The 21438-nt window shown below is 40.9% G+C and overlaps 1 protein-coding gene across 13 annotated transcripts in view; it reads left to right on the top strand.

Moving 5' to 3' along the window:
- DOCK10 (dedicator of cytokinesis 10) overlaps positions 1-21438 on the top strand; it is a 281482-nt gene that overhangs the window by 115626 nt on the left and 144418 nt on the right. For all 13 annotated transcript variants that reach the window (XM_004262638.3, XM_033426521.2, XM_004262637.3 and 10 more), the window contains exon 2: positions 14206-14325. In XM_004262638.3, the coding sequence (XP_004262686.1) occupies positions 14206-14325 (120 nt within the window). The remainder of the gene's footprint in view (positions 1-14205; positions 14326-21438) is intronic.

Genomic DNA, 21438 nt, shown 5'->3' with positions numbered 1-21438 from the left:
ACATGTAATTAGAGGGCTAGGGGGTAATTCTGACTGTCTCGCCCACGATCCATGTGACCTTGGGCAGGTTACTTAAATCGCTCTGAGCCTCAGCTGCCCCTTCCGTAAAATGTTCCTAACAATACCTGCCCTGTCTTAAGATTGTTTACTGGAATTCATTTCGATCATGTGGGTTCTGAACATGATTTGAACGTTGTAAAAAGTTACGAGTTGCAAGTGTTATGGAGTATTAATAAAACCAAGTAAAATGTCTCCATTTCCAAGGGCAGAGGAAGTGGGGTATAATTGTGGAGTGAGATTGTCTTTTCAGTGACTGCAGCATTGAAGCCACTGGGCTATAGGTGACTCCTTCCTCCCGGGACCATTTTTCAATGACAGAGCCACTCAGTAGACAAAATTCTGAATTGCATCAAGCTGAGTGCTCTCGGGGGTCCCAGATCACTCTGTGTGTCAGTGAGGTTTGCCTTAGAAATGCCATTTCCCACCCTGGCTCCCACCAAAGCCCAGCTTAGCTGAAGCCCATTCAGAACCAGATTGGACTTTCCACAGCGCATTCATCTAAGCTTTTTAAAAGCTAAACCAACATCTCTAGAACTGCTTCTGAGATGCCTGGATAGGTGATAAGGAAGAAGCAATGCAAGTGTCAAAATGCCCAACAAATGAAGATAAGGCTTACAGTTAGGTCACAAAATAAAACAACGATTTCTTTTGAATTTTTGGATATACTTATATATTGTGGTGAAAGAAGAAATAATGATCGCTGGAAATAATGATCACAGATTGTGTTTTTATAATGATTGTGTGGATTTTGAATTCAACGAACCATTTCTTGCTCTAAGACAAATTTAGAAATGGTTTAGTATCAGAGTAGTCTAGAATACTTAACCGGAAGTCTGTGACTTCCTAAGTGGTATACAACCCAAACTTTATACTCTCATGACCCAGACTGACAATTCTGTTTATTTGGTTTTCTTCAAATGCTGTTTATTTAACTCTGTTGGAATTTTTTATTGTTTTGGAAGCTTCCCTTATTGATCCAGTTTTCAAGTGTCTTGTCTAAGAAATCCCTTTCCATGTTTTAATCCACTTATCACAGACAACATACGAGACAGTGCAACTGCATTATAAGAAAAGTTTGAGGAACTTACTTGCTAGATCATCAAGTAGAACTACTTCCCTTAATTTTTGAAGTGTGTATGGTGTTCTGTAGTTGAAGGTTTTCTCTTTAACTGTCTTTCTATTTTTATTTTTATTTTTTTATCCAATCGTTCAGTATGATCTCTGGCGCATAGGGCGGAGGTTAATAAAAAGACAGTTTCCTCCCTAAGTTGCATATCCTCATTTAGAAAGATTAAATATACTATTGAATTGAGTTATGATATCAGTCATCTGTACTATCAGAAAAAAATGCAAAATTTATTTAAGTAAATGTGAGTTGTTATTTTTAAGTTGTTACTGGCTTGTGGATAATTAACCTGCAGGATTTCAAAGTGTTTAGAAGACTTTGTCTACAAATGAAAATCACTCCTCCTCTTTAGTCATAGACTGTTAGCACTTTAATAGAAAATAGAAAATTGTAGAAAACTATAGATGGAGGATGTAATCTGAAATATTTATATCTCCTACGTATGTCATTTTATTAAATGTCTTGTGCTGTTGTCTTTCAAGTCTGTTTTTTTATCTTTACTCTTCCATGTTAATGTGGACAGCTTCTCCCTGGTCATCTGTGCTTCCTTACTTACTGAGACTGTTTTATACAAACATTCACAGTTACCTATTTAGGTTACTTTACAATGAACCAGTTAGCTGAAAGGAAGCACAGGATGGGGTCCCAGGAACCAGGATGATGGTTCCAGGAAACGATGAAATGAGATGGAATCAGGGTTGGAATACAACGTAAAGCAGGGATGAATGCTATAAATGGACAGGTGGAAGGAAGCAAAGAAACAGGAGTAAACAGGGGATCTGAATTCAGTCCAGACCACAGAAATGGAGAAGTGTAAGTTGAAACTGGATCTGAGGAGTCTGCCTGTGGCTGAAGCAATAGGGAAGAGCTAGCTCAGATGCTGCGTAGCTGCAGAGAAGACGCTTTCAAAGTGGACTTCGGATTAGTACCTGCAATTGAACCAAGAATGACCTTACTTTCCTCGAGACTGAGTGCTAGGAGAGGAAGCAGAGTTAAATCCAGAGAGAGACAAGGTGGAGGAGAACTGCCAAGCCAAACTGGGCAGAGCTTAGCTCCATGACAATGTTCTTTACAACTATCTGAGCAGGAGGTGGACCATTTGTCAGAGGGGGGTGGGGAGGGGGCACAGTGGACAGGAAATAACACCATGATCCCCCCATCTTTTATTTCCCAGATGACAGCAGTACAAAACTTTCTTAATGCAGACAGTCCCTCAATTGGTGGCAGGTTCCGCTGTGGTTTTTGACACAAACGTTATCTAGCATTCTCAGTTGGAAAACTTCAGTTTTCCACCTGTCTTCTCTTTCTTATGTGTCTCCTTTACTCCTCATACAAAACACTTCATTTCTGACGCCTCTGGTCACCAAATGTGTGGAGGTTTTTCCCCACACCAAGAAATTCTGTGTGGTACCAGCTGGGTGTCCTAAATTTAAATCGGTTCTAACACCGCCTACCTGGAGGTCATGTCAGATCTCACAGGTTAAGCTCAGTCCTACGAGGCTACCCCTGATCCCATGTCAGATGCCAACCACAAGTCTAGGTTATCACCTGTGCTTCTGACCAACGGGCTATAGATTGGAGGTTCCAGCCACCCGCTCTGACTTCAGACGCCAGGTGCAAGTCCAAGTTGTTATCTGTACTTCTGATCCACTGGCTATAAATCACAGGTTCCCATGATCCCCTCTCTGGTTTGACTTAATTTGCTAGAGCAGCTCACAGAACTCAGAGAAACATTTTACTTACTAGATCACTGATTTACTATAAAAGGATATAACTCAGGAAAAGCCAGATGGAAGAGATGCATAGGGCAAGGTATGGGGAAAGGCACCAGTCTCCCCCAGTCTCCAGGTGTTCACCAACCCAGAAGCTCTCCAAACACCATCCTTTTGGGTTTTTATAAAGGTTTCATTACACAGGCATCGTTGATTAAGTCATTGGCTCCTAAACACTGATTCAACCTCAAACCCCACTTGATCTCCCCAGAGGTCAGGGAGGTGGGATGGAAAGGGCCAGCTCTCTAATCACGTGGTTGGTTCTCATGGAAACCACCCCCACCCTGTCCAAAAGTCATTCATTAACATAACAAAAAACACCTTCATCATGCTCTTAGGAAATTCCAAGTGTTTTAGGAGCTCAGTGCCATAAAGGAGGATGAAGACCAACTTTATATTTCTTATTATAAATCATAAAATCACACATCCCTTATATGATTCCTTAACATACCTTTTCATCTCCTTTTCTTCATCTTCCGTACCATTTTATAAATGTTTCTTAGTCCTCTGTCCCTACGACTTCCTCCCCTGAGGTGCCCGGTGACCTCCCACCAGCCCCCAGCTTTCTAATTGCCCTCATTGTGGAAACTGACCAAGGGAGCAGGAATAGTACCCAAGCTACAGCTCTATTGTAGAATCTTCCCAATAGGAAAAAAAAAAAAAGCGTTTCTGATTCTTATTCCTGCAAAGCTATGACCTTTGCTGGTAGAGTGTAGTGGAGGGGACCAAAGGCTTTATCCTGAGCTGGATTGAAATATCAGTTGTTCTATCAAGTTGCTGAGCAGGTCCTCAGATTCCAAGTTTCTGCATTTGTAAAATAAAGCAATGATGACCTCTTCTAGGCTTGATATGAGTATTCAATGAGAGAAAGTGTTAAATACTTATTATAGGCCTTGCCATTTGATCATGATAATAGTAGTAGGAAAATAAAAGCTATCATTAGCGTATATGGGGTAAATGATAAAAAATGGTAGTGTCTAAAGTTACTATTAGTATTACATTGTTTGGTGTGGCTATGTTATTTCTACAAGTAAAAACACATGAATTGGTTTTAATACAACAAATATAGCAAATGTTTTCTCTTAAGCTGAAAATGACAGAATGAAGGAAGGTGATACAGGGCCAGCAATGGCTTAGAGACACCTGGTCGGTCATCTCTAACACAACTTCCAATGCAACCTGGCACCTCCTATAGAGACAAAATTATAGTTTGTGACAACATCAGCACTGAAAGCAAATGTGGACATAAACTTATTTTTTGGCCCCAGTTGCTCTGGTGACATCAGAGAGGGATGATTAGAATGGATTAGGCTTAGTGGAAAATTAGAGATGAAGGCTTCACTGAGTTTATCACCTTGGAAAACCAAGAAGGTATTTGTCCCCCATTCTCAGGATGCATGATACCTGATGTATTTTTTATAGAGTAGGATGACGTTGGAATTCATTAGTAACACATGAGTTTACTAAACCTACATCCTGTACTTCAAGGAGTCATTGGCTACAGGAGAGGTTCTCCTTTAAGATGATTCAAATCCAAACAAAGGTAAGTTGAGGAAATAATAGTCCCTTATTGTAGGCGCTGCTCCTTGTATTATATCATTTTAGATTCTTTTAGATGCAAGCAGAAGAAAGCTTCCCTGGTAAACAAACATATCCAGAGAAGGGAACAGAGGAAGAATGGAGAGACAGGCTGGGCAAAGAACAAGAATGGACTTAGAACAGCTCGGGGCAGTGGGAAACAGGGATGGTCTTGGTGTTTGGAACTAATGGACGGTCATGTGGGATTTTGGCATCTCTCCTTCAAGATTCAGAGTCCTGGCGGGAAGTGTTGAATGGGCTGGGGTCACATGCCCTTGATCACGGAAAAACAGGACTTTTTAAATTATCAGACCCACCGACACTGCTCTTTACAGGGAAGGAGAAAGAAGTACCCCCTCAGAAGGAAATTAACATGCTAGTACTAAAAGAAAGCAGGATGGATGTTACTTAGGTCAAAAAACAACACATGTCCACTATTCATGTTCAGTTCCAAGTAGCCAAAGGTTAAGAAAGGAAATAAAAGAATGAGCTGACCAATCATTATGGGAAAATTTATTGAACATATATAATTCATGTTGTTGACAGGACTATTTACATTCATGTATTTGTGACGTGTATGTGTTTTATGTACACACACACATACATACCTCTCACATTTGACTCATTTGTGTGCCTGTTAAAGTACTAAAATAGTATCAGAGTTTAAGCTGGTGGCAGCTTTCATCACAGACTTTATATAAATTAATCTAAAAATCCTGGCAGCTGGCTCAAAGGCGTTAATTTCCCTGGTGTCAGGCGGACTTGTAATTGGGTTGTAATGTATTTTTAATGATATTTATTATCTTTCAGGTGTTTCTAGAAAACTAAATAAGACGTAATTTAATTTGATTTAGATCTTCTTTCCTACTTCTTTACAAGTACCAGTGTTAGGCAAAGAAGGAGGCACTTTTCTGTTTTCATTTTCAGAGCAAAAATGAGTGAATTTTGACATGCTCCTAAGAGATATATGTTGTTAAATTGCCTTAAAAAAGAAAATAAGACTGAAAAGATTTAAATTCAGCTTGAAACTATACCTTATTTCATCCTATAAATCTCTTCGGGTCCTTAATTTTCCTAATGAAATTAAGGGTTAATAGAATAGAATATCCTGATTTTTCTAACTATAATGTTTGTGTTGAATATGATGACTAATCATCCTTCGTATTTGCAAACAACTTTGTAATTTACCAAGTTTAACCTGCTTTATATCACTGAAATGGACTAGGACATTTACAGAGTTACTTTGGGCTGATTTCTTCTGAGATCTATGTCCGTTTTTGTTACCAAGGGAACTGTTTCCAAATTCAGCTTAATCTGAGTTTGCCCAGCTGCACAGCTCTTAACTTTGACTTAACTGGTGTTTATCCATTCTCATGAAACTGTGTGGTTGAAGACAGAGAGAAGGTTAAAGGGCCAGCATAAGATGGCTTATTCCTTACTTAATCATTTCCTTTTTGGTAAGAAAAGTTCATCTTGCTTTCTGAAGCTCAAACAGTTGAGAAGTTGTCCAGTGGAACTCCCTTTGATGAAAGCCTGAATTAAATCTGTCACACGGCCACAGGCTGACAGCTGTGGCCGTGGGTCCAGCTGTGTGGGGTCTTTGCAAATTTCTTGTTTGTTTTAAACACAGGTAGTGTGGAAGTTGGTTCCATTCCAGTTGCACTAAGGCCAAAGGGCCCTGGATGAACTTAAGATCTAAAGAATCCATGTGTCATTTAGATCTCTTATTTTCTTTAAGAAATGTAATCAGTCATCTTGATAACATTGAAATTAATTAACATCTGTGTTGTTTCTAATTTGTTTGGAGATGTCGAGATTGGTATTTTTTTTTTAGGGTCTGTCTAAAGACCGTGTGGATCCTCACTGTTCCCTATTTGTCTGTAGGTCAAGATGTGAAGAGAACGTTTAAGTAATTGGCATGTCATGCCCTACTAGAGCCTTCTGTACTGGTCCTGAAGTACACACCTATTTTTATTTGTTTTTCTGGGTCATTAGTCTGGATGGATAATATTGTCAGCTGATGAAGGCATTCAGATATAAACTTAATTCTGTTATAAATACTGAAATTAGAATAAAGATTCAGATATCTGAAAGCGACAGGGGTGGTTGAGGAAAATAGAGGAAGTCTAGACTAGCATCACAGTAGACACTGCATGTCACAGAAAAAATATGAAACATCTCAAAGGTAGGGGAAAAAACTCTTTGCATAATACTCTTTCTTGAAAAGATCAGATTTTTTTGAAAAGCAGAACCAAGCAAGTGGTTCAGATCAGACTAACTAGAGTAACCCTAACGGTGAGTAACCAGTGCTTGGCTTCCTAATGACACTTAACATTTACAGCACAGACGTGTGGCCCCAAACACAAAGGGTTTGCTATAGAGATTGTTCTCCATTTCTCATCCCATCAAACCCTTTTCCTGATTTTAGTCCTTAGCGATCCTATTAACTCCCTATTGCTCACAAACTTGACTTGCATGTGTGTAGGTTAGAGCTACAGAAAGAAATTCTAAATATCTTTTGATAAAACTTTGTTGTCTAGGTATTTATCTTGGCAAAGCTAATGAGTTTAATACTAAACTAATCCTAAATTTAATCCTTTTCTTTTGATCTGAAAATATAAATACAAGAAAATATTTTCTAGGTTGGTCTCTCAAGGAAAATAAAAGGCAGACTTTCAAAGTCACTTTCATTTGCTGATGTACATAATTAGATTGCCTTCCTTCTTCCTGCCGGTCATAGAGCGGCCTGACTTGATTCAGAAGACACAGAGGAGATGCTGCCCTTTCCTAAATTTCAGTGCTTTTCCTTATGCTTTTACCTCTTTTGCTTCCAGGAGAATCACTGATTATCAAGGTTTATTTGTTTGTTTGCTTTTTAAGGAAATTTAGATAACAAACATAAAAGCATGTAGGACAGTTTCTGGTACATGAAGAATTTAGTATCACCAGTTTGATTAGTTGGTTGGTTTGACTTGGTGTTGGGAGATATTTGGGGTTAAACACATGTGGTAATTTTCAATCGTTTTCGAATAAAGAAAAATCTATATTTGCCTCGCTTTTGGTGGTTCACTTAACACCCTCACATACTTCATCTCTTTGATCCTTATGACAACACTGCTGTAAGCAGGAAGTTGCCCTTTGATTCCTTTGAGTCAGTCTCTCTAAGTCTCAGTGTAAATGACTGTCCAAGTTACTTAGCTGGGAGGTAAAAGACCCTGGACTTCGAACTAGAGATTCTGACTTTTAATCCTTTGCAAGAGTGGCCAATGCACAGAGCTGCTTAAGTAACTTACCAAATGTTTATGGTTCCCTACAGAGCTCAGAATACTTTTGTTAATAAATTGCTAATTGTTCTTCCCTTTCTTGCTGACATTAGCTTCTAGAATCACATACATAATCTGTAGTTATTTTCCCTGGTCTCTTTTCACCAGTGTTTTATTTCTCTTTTTTTAATTACTTCAAGTTGTTAGTGGTTGAAATTTCATGTGCTTTTCTACTTTCCCTCTTTGGTGTGTTTTCAAAGGGTAAACAATTTTAAAACCAAGCAACTCCCCAGTGTTTTCAGAGACATGAGAGTTTTGAAAGGCCAAGTTCATTTTTCACCATGATGAAAGAAATATATGTTCATTACAGAAGATTTGGAAAATGCAAAAATTCAAAATGACAAAATCCTAAACATCATAGTCCCATCTAAATATAATTGATAATATGTGGATACAGATTTCTAATTCTTTTCTTTAATTTTTAAAAATTTTGTGCAGTTATTCAGTGTGCAGTATTTATTCCCACTTTTACTTAACAATACATAAGCAATTTTGCTTGTCATTGCAAACTTTAAAACCTCAGTTTTAATGAGCATGTACTGTTTCTTAGAATGGATGTGCCATAATTTCCTAATCATTCTTTACCTTTAATAATTTATTGTTTCCCATATTTAGCTCTGCTGGTCCTTCAGGCTTTATTACCCCTCAGAGATCTAGCTATTCTGGACTCAATTCTAATGTCATAATATGTGTGAATCTAGAACCATTGTCAGGATGCATTTGACTTCCTTTCCTTCCTCCTTTCATTGTCTTCTTTCCCTTTGCAGCAATACTTGCCATCTTGATCATGGACCCCAACCTCCTCACGTTTCCCCACGAAAGCCAATCACATGCAAAATGTTGTGAGCTAACTAGCTTTACTGAATATTTGAAGAGTTACAAGGAGAATTACAGCATGTACCACACAATTTTTCACTGATTCTTTTCCAACTCCTATCCTATTTTCAGTATCCTTCCCAAAGCCCATTAGAGCACTAAGCCTTTCTCCACTACATACGATTCTTGGAAAATATGAATCACTTTTTGTGAACAACAACTCTGGTGTCTTCACCTTTTAGATATAGCCTCCACCAGCCTGCCTGCCTTTCTTAGCCCTCTTGCATTAAAGTGAATGTATTTTCTCCATCTTGTTACAAAGGTAATATTGCAATGATATCCTTGTATACTTCTTGGATTACATGTGTGATTATTTCTTTAAAATAGAGTCCCAGAAAAGGAATTCCTGGATGAAAGGATATAAACTTATTTACTCAACAGATATTTATTGAGCACCTATTATTTGCTCTCTGTACACATTAAATTTACAATACAGGTGCCTTAAATCCATGACTAGTGACAATTTAAAACTCACAGCCTTTATCTACTTAACACTTATGTAATGAGTACTATAGGTATAGTTTTGTTCTAAGAGCATGACAGATATTACCTCATTCAGTCCTATGATCTAACTCCTACTAAAATGTCCATTTTACAGATTGGGAAACTAAGGCACAGAGATTCTAACATGCCCAAAGTTCCATAGCCCGTAAGTGGCAATGCCAGGACCAGGAGCCCAGGAATTCTGGTTCTAGAGTGCATGTTACACTCTCTGTTGCATCTCAACATAGAAAACCTATAATCACACTTCCCTAAAACGAGGCTGCGTGGTCTAGGTTATTTCTTAGATTCTGGAGAGATGTCTAGGTTGATCATTTAGTCATTTGACTTTTTTCAGTGTTACATACTTCAAATGCTTAGATCTTCAGTGTCATTTCTACATCCATTTGCTTTTGAATTATAATTATGAAAATAATTCAGACCTTTGTGGTGGCACACCATGTTCTTGAAATTAGAGTCTTCAGCTAAAGCATGGACAGTCTGCTTGTTTCGTACCAGTAAACAGCTCCTGGCAGCTCAGGTTGTTACCAAGATGGCAGGTTCACCAATTCCAAGGCTTAGATTTGCGTTGGCGTTCCATGAGAAGTTGTGGAATAAGGAGAGGGGAAGAAAGCATTTGTTTTTGTGACAGGAGCCCATTCTTCTGCTGTGAAGTCGAATTGGAAGAGAGCTGTGGATCTGGGGGAGTAGATCAAACAAATGTCTTAATACTATATCAAAAGAATAGCCCTATTCCCACATCAGTGCAGCACCAGCCCTGCCACATAATGACGGGCACTGGTGGTTGCCTTTTCCCATGCCTGGAGTGATTTTAGAACAGCTAATGAAATTCATTACTCATTTGAGAGAAAAAGAGTAAGAGTAAAAAGCACTATAAAAGTCCAATCCAATTCAGGGTAATCTTGGCACATACCTTATCCCAGTTGGTGCATTTCCAAAGGAAAGAGGCACATTAAATTCAGGAGGGACAACCCAACTGTTGTAAAGCTGTAAATCAATGCTTCTCAGTTCCCAGTTTCACTCAAAATCTCTGTAAGGAGCAGTAGTGAGAAATTAACCGATCCCATCATCTTTGTATACATCTGTCTCTTTGACCAAAACATGGAACTGACAGCTGTCTTGCTCCAGAGAAGACTACTGGTTGCATAGCCTGGATTCTCACCATCACAGATGCATAAAGCATCCTTGGCAAGCTTTGCCAAATTCTACGCTCTAGGTACTGTGGAAGATACCACTATTATTTTTATTTATGAACCTCATATTCCCCAAATTATGAAACATTGAATATCTTGAACGTTGCACACTATTTAACAAATTCCCTGGAAAGATAGAATTTTACTTATCCCCCAGAGGTCAAAACTTAATAAATGATATGAGGCAGATCTGCTAGGCTTTGCAGCCCCAGGTCAGGATAACCTCAGTGCAACATTTTAAACAGGAAGGGCTTAGGAAACCTCCTTCGTTAATTGGCTGGCATGTCATAGCCTGAAGTGAATAACTAAAAATATACCTTCCAACAGGTGCTTACACGCTATGCCATTTATTGTGTGTATCAGGAGAGTTTAGGATTTAGATTTCCTGTGGTTTTATTAATAATCAGTGACTTGTGAACTCTGATTTTCCTATTGTACTAATTTAGGTGGGATTCATTTTAGGTGGAGTTTAGGCCCTAGTAAAAATAAATAAACAAGTAAGTAAATAAATAAATAGAAAGATCTTTGAAGGTCTTGACCTGCGGTTGTTTATTAACGCTCAAGTTTTCGACTAACGGGAGATAAAAGTAAAATGACAGTGAGGGGTTTCCCTGGTGGCGCAGTGGTTGGGAATCCGCCTGCCAATGCAGAGGACGCGGGTTCGTACCCTGGTCCAGGAAGATCCCACATGCCGCGGAGCAGCTAGGCCCGTGAGCCATGGCCACTGAGCCTGCGCGTCCGGAGCCTGTGCTCCGCAACGGGAGAGGCCACAACAGTGAGAGGCCTGCGTACCGCAAAAAAAAAAAAAAAAAATGATAGTGAGAACAAGACTGTAGAAGGCCTTCTAAAACATCCTTATGTCATTTGCCTTTTTTTTTTTTTTTTTTGAGGCTTTCTCCATTTTATTTCTTTGGGAAAAGCAAACAAAGTCTTTCCATCGCATGTGGTAGAGATATAATTTCATATATAATTTATTTTGTGTTTGGAAATCCCAAAGCTGAGTCTGTTCATATTTTTTTCTATTTTTTTTTTTTTTTCCTACTAATGCCTCCTCTTTCCCCTGCCGCTCTGGCCCAGGCCCAGATTCTGGGGCAGGTGCTGTGAAGGGTGAGTGGGAATGGGCATGACTGCCAGGACAGCCCTCCACCCAGCTCAGAGATCTGGTGAGGGGCACCGGAAGGGGCTGTGCAGAAGGACAGAGGCCACAGGGGCACTCCTGTTTTTGTGGCGGTTGCACACCTCATTAAACAGTCACCAGTCATGGGAGGAGGCTGGTCAGGGGTCGGGGGATTGCTGACAGTAGTTAAACCTATAAATCCCAGCGCACACTAAGCCACACTCCCACACTCCTGTGCATGTTGGTGTGAAGAAGGGAGAGAAAAGGGAAAGTGTTAGTAATCACATCATGAACTGTTGGTAGAAGGACATCAGACACTTGAGCTGAAGAAACAGTGAGGAAATGGGGCTTACCAACCAGCTCGATGGCGGAGATAAGAGCTTCCTGACCGTTTTACAGTGCATTCTGTTTTATTTGCTACGTCCCATACACAAACACAATATTAAGGGGGGGGAAAAGAGATTCCAGAATAAGCCAGGTGTTTCAGACTCGAAGGCTTATTGGGGCAGCTGGTAATAGAAATGTGACATTGTGATACAAATGAACTTATTTACAAAACAGAAACAGGCTCACAGACTTAGAGAATGAACTTACGGGTACCAGGAGAGGAAGGGTGGGGGGAAGGGATAGTTAGGGAGTTTGGGATTGACATGTACACACTGCTATATTTAAAATGGATAACCAGCAAGGACCTACTGTATAGCACAGGGAACTCTGTTCAGTATTATGTAACAACCTAAATGGGAAAAGAATTTGAAAAAGAATAGATACATTTATATGTATAACTGGATCACTTTGCTGTACACCTGAAACTACCACAACATTGTTAATCAGCTATACTCCGATATAAAATAAAAAGTTAAAAAAAAGGTTTTTTACATGTGACATTGCAGGGTAAGAGGTGATAGGCTACTGAGGTCTGTTGCTGACCTGGAGTGAAATACCACTACTCAAAGACATTCAAAGCCAACTAAAATCATTAAGATAAGTGAGCCAAAACAAACGTGTGCAGCCTGCATTTGCCTCTTGAGCTATCAATCTGTGCTTCTTGGAATTAATTTTTGCCTGGGAAAATAGGGAATTGGAACCTAAAAGAAGTCTAAAATAGAATAATTATATCAAAAGGCAGGGAAAGGATGCAAGAAGGACTTTTTTTTCAATTACCCATCATGCCATAGTGTGTCTGTATCTTCTACTTGAAAATATTGAATGTCTCACAGCTTTCACTAAACGGATTATGTTGGGCAACTAAATTTCTTCTTTCCTCCAAGCGTGAAGTCCTGTGTTTTTATTTGCTACATCAGCAATCTTCATTGAAGGGCCCTTCCAGAGAGGATATTCACCTTTCATCATCCTCAGTTTACTCAAGCATTTGTAAAATGGGTCTGTTTTTGTTCTGTTTCGGTGCAGAAAGTACATGGAAATCCATGTTGTTGGCCCACCGTGTTACATTTTGTTTTGTTTTGTTTTTTATAGTTGGAAAAAAACATTGACTGCTGCTTTGAGGAGCTCATTAGCAATTATTAAAGTGTTGGTAACAGTTTCTGGAGATTTACCAGCAGAGATCCTCCAAAGAAGGCTTTAGAAGTTGAAGCTAAATCTGTGGGCTTTGCAGAGCACGGAGGGGTGGGGTTGGTGGGAAAGTGTCTGCTGATGTCATTGACGTGAAAAATAAAATATATTTTTTTTCATTTATGAGATCACTTTAGCATGCAGATTTCACATTGACCCATCCAGCTTCCAGGAGCCCAAAAATAATCCAAACAATGATCCTTTTTTATTTAGGCTGCATGAATGCTTCATCCAAGGGCTAAGGGAACTTAGACTGTGTACTTAGTCTTCAGTAATATTTTATTATTCATTTTGGGCTCCATCTTTCTCACTTTGTGAGCTCTATACAGTTTGGCGTAAACATATCAACTGTAGAATGAAACAACCACCTTTCTCCCACTGGCATTTTAAATATCTCTCGGGCAGCTTCTTTGAGGGAGGTGTCTTTCCCCTTGGCTTTAGGAGTTTAATGTGGTGAGATTATCTAGCTATTTTTTCAGACTCTTCTCCATTTTCAGCACACTGTTTCCATATTAACTGTGTTGTTCAATCCTACTAAAGAATTACCCAACTTCTCTCTATATTGGCAAAGAGGCTCAGAGCCAAGCAATTAATCCTGACACAGGATCCAAGTTTCAGTGACGACGAAGACAGTCTGTGTTACTTTGATTGCTAGCAGGGAGCCAACGGCTTAAAATAGACCCAAGTAGACCTCACAAGGAAGTATCTAATTCACGAAAATTGATGATAATCATCATAATACTATAGCAAGTAAGGAGAAGGCCTTTCTCCACATTAACAAAGATCAGGTTTACATAAACATCTACTCTGTGGATGTGACAAGGCTGAACGCCATGTGCACTGGAGGCTTGGCGCTTAAATTACTGAGTGACATGTCAGGTATTTCAAGATCTTCTCATATTATTTCAGATCTGGAAATAATAGTTATGTGGCTTTGCCCCAAATGCCTGGAGTCTCCATGACTCTCTTAGAAGGGTTGCACGATATCAGAGCTTTGGTGATTCTAAGAAATGAAATCCAACCAGATGTTGAGAAAAAGCAAGATTCCCCGTCTCAGTGGTTAATACAATATTGTCTTTGTCTACAGCAAGAAAAGCCCAGGCTTCTCCAGCCTTTGGATTATGAAACTGTCATTGAAGAACTCGAAAAGACCTATCAGAATGACCCCCTTCGAGATCTCCTGTTCTTCCCCAGTGACGACTTTTCAGTAAGTGTTGTCTTTTCAAGCCGTCTAAGTTCAGGGGGGCCCCACAAGGTGATAGTAGATCCTCCCAAATTGTGTCGCTGTCTTATAGATTTGGGGAGCTCAGTCCTCTTCCTGTGGTCACCCTACATCACCGTCATCACAGATGGAATGCATATCCAGTATAGAAAGTGCCCAAGGTCTTCTAAAGTTGGAAGACTGGAGGCTCAGTGATAACTGTGGCCACCCGGGATGGAAGGGGCATGGGGAGCTGCCTGGCTCCAGGTGGTACTTGTGTCCCTGCCAGTATCTTGGTTTCTAACCACTTACCTAGCCTCACAGAACACTTCCTCCCTTAGGCCATTTGTAACTGAAAGCTTCCAAGCAACTGGAACCAACCAAAGGCAGAGGCGGGGGCACAAAAGATGTAGGTCTTAAAAATCACCCTTAATCGTGGTTGTCCCTTGCTTAGCCTTGTGGGCAAGGAAAGGTAGGCAGGCGCATCTTCACGGAAGGATTTGTGATCTGAGATGTGTCCCATTTAGGATGATGCTCACTGGCACACAGAACACTCCAGAGGGTGGTGCAGGGAATGAATAAAAAGGAAATTCATTTTGGAGACAAGCACAGTAAAGTTATGGTGATGAGCATGCCTGTGTCCCAAGCATTCCATCTGTGGCATCTGAAGCATGTTTAATTTGTTAGTGAATATCTATATAAACAGAGATCTCAATGGGCAGATGGTAACCTTTCCTTTTTTTGTAAGAGAAAGGTAGTCTCAGACATCACAAAAATGAACATCTTTTGTGTGTGTGTGTGGTTGGATATAATTTCTTTCTTTTTTTTAACATCTTTATTGGAGTATAGTTGCTTTACAATGTTGTATTAGTTTCTGCTGTATAACAAAGTGCATCAGCTATACGTATACACATATCCCCATTATCCCCTCCCTCTTGCGTCTCCCTCCCACCCTCCCTATCCCACCCTTCTAGGTGGTCACAAAGCACCGAGCTGATTTCCCTGTGCTATGTAGCTGCTTCCCACTAGCTATCTATTTTACATCTGGTAGTGTATATATGTCCATGCCACTCTCTCACTTCGTCCCAGCTTACCCTTCCCCCTCCCCGTGTCCTCAAGTCCATTCTCTACGTCTGCGTCTTTATTGCTGTCCTGCCCCTCGGTTCTTCTTAAAGCAGATGAAAAAGCAGCTCTGAGGTAACCTGTGGCACAGCCACTGTCTGTGGAAACCTCTGACGAGTTGCTGGGGCCCCAGGGCTTCCACTTCCTCAAACAGCCTCAAACTTCCATTCCTTCTCTTATCTTGGGGGCAGATCTGGCTTCTGGTTTCTAAAGGTTCATTTTTTTCACCTTTCTCCTTGAATTAATAAAAAAGAGGTGTGTGGAAGTCAACAATTTTCTGTTCCAAGTACCGAGAATGATGGAAAGAAAGGAGACAGATTTGTAGACAGGAAAAAGAAACTCTTCCCATCTGTTTTTCAGACTTTTAAATGTCTCTCGCTTGAGTGTTTGACACACTTTAAAAGAGGCTTATCTTGGACAGAAATCTTGTTTCCGTGGTGGGACGGGGCCACGGGGCCTGAACTGCAAGCACAAAGTTGAACCACGTTTTACTTTTTAATTCTGCATCCTCATTTTCTTTCAGACCGAGGGTAAACCTTGAAACAGTCTCTTTCTGTCAAACAGCACACACACAAACAACTTGACACTTGAAGCCCCTTTTCTTCTAGCTCTGTTACTCAGAAATACGGTCAAAAGCTACTCCAAGTTCCCCCAGCTCAAGAAGAGAATGGAGGCATGTAGATGCAATGTAACATTTGTACTGAATTTGAATTCATTTTTTGGCATCTTTCCACACTCATTTAGGTTAAGACTGGTCTGATTACTCTGTGTCCTTTGCTATCCTTAATTGTGTAAACAGAGCATATAATAAGTGCTTTGTTATTTTCCCAATGTAAACATTCCAATAAATACACTGAATTCTTTTATCTTGGCCTTGCTTAAGACCCATCTATGGCCACCCCCATTGCCTTCAAAACAAAGGGCAAACACTGTAGTATTTCCCGAGGGCTTCTCCATGACCTGGTCCTTGCCCATTTCTCAAGGCCATGGTCTTCCACCCCAACCCAACCCCCCACCCTGTCATACACAGTCACTCTCATCCCCAACTGGGGTAACATGCTAGCACAATTCTGAACGTAACATTCTATCACCCCATACACGATGTCCTTCCTTTATTCATTCAACAAATATAGAAGGTATAATACCAAATGTTAGGTATTAAAATATCTCAGAATGGGGAGACAGCAGTGATTAGACAGAAATATCCTAGTTTTAATGAAGCTTACCTTCTGGTGGGAGGAATCAGGCAAAAAACAAATAAGTAAATAAATTAATTAGCAAGATAATTCAGATAAAGACCAGTTCTATGAAGAATGAACGGGGCCGAGTAATAGAAGTAACGAGGGGAAGAACTGAGCTGGACTGGATGATCAAGGGCACCTCTGACAAGCTGACATTTGAGCTGAGCTCTGAATTCCCAAAGAAGACCAACCCTGCTAAAGCCTGGGGAAGGAAGGAGGGTTTGGGGCCGCAGGAAGCTGCTCTGAAGGCCCAGGAGAGGTCTGGGTGGACAGCCAGAGTGGTCAGAGTTGAGGTCAGGCAAGGACAAGATAAGACATTTGCATCTTATTCGAAAGGCAAGTGGCGAGTCACTGGAGTGTTTCAAGAAGGGGGACGAGTGACCTGGTGCATGTTGTTAAAAGCTCATCTGGCCTCTGCAGGGAGAGCACATAACAGGGTGTAGAAGAAGCTGGGAACCGGCTGGCAGTGTGGCTCCCAATTGGCAGGTGGTCAAGAGACGTTTGATGCCACCCTATCATCAGAAAATATTGTGTTAGACAAACAGCTCAATTTTCATTTCCATGAAATGATATTTTCACAAACTAAAGGAGAGTATTGAATATTATTACCATGTAAAGTTGCCAGTTTTTGAACAACATTCAGATGGATTGGTTTCCTGCTTTCCTACTCTACAGAGGAAGGGTTGACAAACAATGGCTCATGGGTGGCCTGTTACCTAATTTCGTATGTCCCGTGAACTAAGAATGGTTTTTACGTTTTTTAAACACTACCCTGTTTTATTTTCTTCATAGAATTGATTAAATAGTTGAAGGGAAAAAAAGAATACTTTATAACCCATGAAAATTATATGAAATTCAGATTTTGGTATCCATAAATAAAGTTTTATTTGAACCCAATGACACCCATTCATTCACCTGTTGTCCATGGCTGCTTTCATGATACAGCTGCAGAGTTACAACAGAGGTGCAGTAACTGCAGCAGAGAGAGAGGGCCCTAAAAGATTTACTATCTGACCCTTTACAGAAGAAATTTGGGGATCCCCGCTATACAGTACAACCATGTTCGTTTTGGGGGGGCTTCCTCTCCCTCCATGTGGAGTAAAGCCCTTCTTTAAATGCCTTCTGCCACAGTCTGCTCCATCCACAGCCTGCATCACATTTCAGGGGTGTTGCTCGCCAACAGCAAGGCTTCTGTTCACCTGGCTAGGGTATCGTTTCCCAGGCCCATCCTTGAGCAAGGAGTAAGGATGCTCTGGGATATGAGCAGTCACCCAATGAGAGGTAGTAATTGCGTGGCCACTCCAATCCCAAAGCATCTCAGGATGGAAGGAGGGGAGCGGCCCCAAACTCCCCACCCTCCCTCCAATGTCCTTCCCAGTTGTGCCCTGCGGACGGGAGAATCTAGCTCACTTCTGTGTTTCCGTGTTACCAGGCGCCCACGCTTGCAGTAGACATGCTTCATTATTTGGTTTGCTTAATCAGTATTTATTCAGCACCCACAAGGCGTGAATATAGAGTAGCACTTTCTAGACAAGAGACACTGACAAGAAAAACAAAAGCCCTGTGTTTAAGGAGTGTGTGCCCTAATAAGGATGAACACTAAACCTGATTAAGAATGCTTATGGTTAAGAAATAACAAGAAACAAAGTCTTCATCTGGTCCTCTATACCCCGTAAAGGAGATTATTTTTTACCAAGACGGTATTCCATTCACACTGCTGGCCCAAGCCATCATCATCCTTTTTCGCCTGGATCCCCAGAAGTGGTCTTTAACTGGTCTCCCTGCATCCTTCTTTGCCTTGATTGATTTATTCAACGGAAGCTTTTGGAAATACAAGTCAGATAACGCCACGCCTCTAGTTAAAACTTTCCAGTGGTTTTGCGTCGCCTTTAGAGTCAAATCCAGCTTCTCACCTGGCCCCTGATCATCTCTGAGCCGTTTTCTCCTAGCCCCATTTCCCTTGGTCACTACACAGATACCTAGCGTTCTTTGTGTTCCCTGCTTTTCCCCAGCCCACCCCCTCCGTGGGGCCTTTACTCCCCTCGCACAGCTGGTTCGTTTCTTCCATTCATGGTTCAGTTCAAATGCTACCTCTTCAAAGAACCATCTCTGACTTCCAACCTGCATTACCCCGCCTCCACCCTGTGTTACTCTATCACATCCCCCTGTTTGCTTCTCTTTATGATACTTACCACTACCAAGGAGGATCTTGGTTTGCTCTTTCGCTCTCTCACCATCAGTGAGTAACCCCAAGCAGGACAAGGGTGTCCCTGCCTTGATCATGGTAAGACCCCCCAGCAACTAGAACGGCGCTCGGCACCGAGCAGGTGGAAAATGAATATCTATTTCACGAGTTGTCTTTCAGACACATGTATGTTATTATTTTAGACTATAACTTTGAGTACCTTTAGGAACCAAAAAGGCTATTCTGAAATGAAATTTGAGAATAAAGAGAATGAAGTCATTGGTTTTTCTTGAGATCATTAATATGATACTTTCCTCTTTGACACAACTTAACACATCACCTTAAAACAACAGCGCTAAGTTCGGGATCCCTTTCCCCAGAGGCTCATTCCATCCGATACAGTGACTGGTACTCAGCTGCTATCAACAAAGGCTGATTTCCTCCCTGTAGCACCCTGTACTTATTCACTTGTTTTCTGTTACTAGGCAAGGGAGAAATCAATTCATATCTGCATTTTAAGTACCCAACACAACGTCTGGCTCATGGGCATTCAATAAAGATTGTTGAACATTGAATGGAAATCGTCTTCTTCCAGATTAAGAAACCAAAGTAGAAGCATTTTCCTCTTTCTTGGCCCACGAGGTAGAAACTCTTCCTCTGGTGCGTGGGTTCTGGGGAAAAGCAGTGTGATCTTCTGTACTGCTTGCATCGTAATGATTACTTGGAATAAGCCGTCCAGATGCATTTATTAACTCATTCATTTCAAAAACATGCACTCCTTCAGTAATTGTATTTGCTGCTCTTGTTTTTCTCATTTTTCTTTTTGAAGCTGGTAGTAATAGAAACTTAAGACCAAAAAATAAAGAACTTACTCACCAGATTGTGGCTTCACGAAATAGGCAAGGAGAGTAAGAAAGGAAAACAAGAGCTAAAGAACAGTTTGCACAGGGAGATCAGCTTGGTGCTTTGCGATGACCTGGAGGGGTAGGATAGGGAGGGTGGAAGGGAGGCTCACGAGGGAGGGGATATGGGGACATGTGGATGTATAGGGCTGATTCGCTTTGCTGTGCAACAGAAACTAACACAGTATAGTGAAGCAATTATACTCCAGTAAAGATCTATTTTAAAAAACAACAGTTTCGGGGCTTCCCTCATGGCACAGTGGTTGAGAGTCCGCCTGCCAATGCAGGGGACACGGGTTCATGCCCCAGTCCGGGAGGATCCCACATACCACGGAGCGGCTGGGCCCGTGAGCCATGGCCGCTGAGCCTGCACGTCTGGAGCCTGTGCTCCGCAACGGGAGAGGCCACAACAGTGAGAGGCCCGCGTACCGCAAAAAAAAAAAAAAAAAACAGTTTCAAGGACACAGTGAATCATATTGGGGAGTGTCTCAGTCGAAGGAGAAACTGATACAAAATAGCAGAACAAAACTTGAGAAAGGCAGAAATGAGAGAATGATACAGAAAGATACAGAAAGCCTAAAGTGGCATCATTTCTGGGAGATGTAAAAACCTTAAAGAAGAAAGTTCAGAGGTCCAAAAGCAATACTGACACTGTGGAAAGGCCACCTGATCACCTGTATTTCCATACTGCCCACCCGTGTCAAACTGCTCTATTTCCACTCAGTTTCCTGGCCCACCTTCTGTGAGCTACTTGCTGTAGACAGCAAGGACACCAACATGAACAAGAAACAGTACTTCCGCTTGAAAGGTTAGACTTTCAGTGCTGGTCAGTGGCGTCTTCAAAGTCAAAGGTCTACATTGCACATCTGAAGTAGCCTGTCGAAAGAGATAACATAATCTTCTCAAATCCTTTCTTCATACCAGTAGTTCAGAAGTAGAGTCTCAGGGCTCTCCAGTACATCCTGCAATTTTCATGGCTTATTAACAAGACTTCGTGAACTGGGCTTTCTTAACATTTATTCTTTCATAGCCTGTTTTTAGCTATAAAAAGCAACTGGTATGTGGGGACTTCCAGGCTCAACCACATGGGTCATTTTGTGAGAGGAAGCAGAAAGACCTTAATATCTTTTAAATGGAAAAGCAGAAAGGCCGTGATCATTTATTTTTTTCTTCTTGCATCTCTTACTGAGACACAGCCTAACATTTTATAAGAATGTCAACCTCTTTTAAATCCTTGGCTTCTTAGCCTGAAAAGCAGACTTTAAATGGCTCTTGGTGTTCATGCAAGAACGCTGTGATTGCAGTTTAAAAGTTAAGTAAGGGTCTTTCTCAAACTAGGTTATTCTTAGTTATAATATCCCTCTCGTTTACAAGCTAATGAAGCTGAGATTTGGAAAGGCTCATGTTCAAGGATGTAGAGTAACTGTGATGACAGAAATCAAACATAAGTACCTTGACTTTTGCTATTGGAGTTTCTGTCTAAACAGCGTGCTCTGAGCCAGCTGCTTCTTAGAAAAATAAGGTGCATGACTTGGGGAAAATATTAACTCCCTGCATCCCACAGTGAGTGGTACCATTACAATATTGCAGAGAAGGGATTCTAGAGAACTTACTTCAGTTCAGTAAGGATATGTGGAGAATGCTCTGGACTTGATTGTGCTAGGAATAT

This window comes from Orcinus orca, chromosome 7, assembly GCF_937001465.1.
Source record: "Orcinus orca chromosome 7, mOrcOrc1.1, whole genome shotgun sequence".
Classification (NCBI taxonomy): Eukaryota; Metazoa; Chordata; class Mammalia; order Artiodactyla; family Delphinidae; genus Orcinus; species Orcinus orca.
The sequence above is the reverse complement of the archived record's forward strand: the minus strand, read 5'-3'. Positions and strand labels throughout refer to the sequence as shown.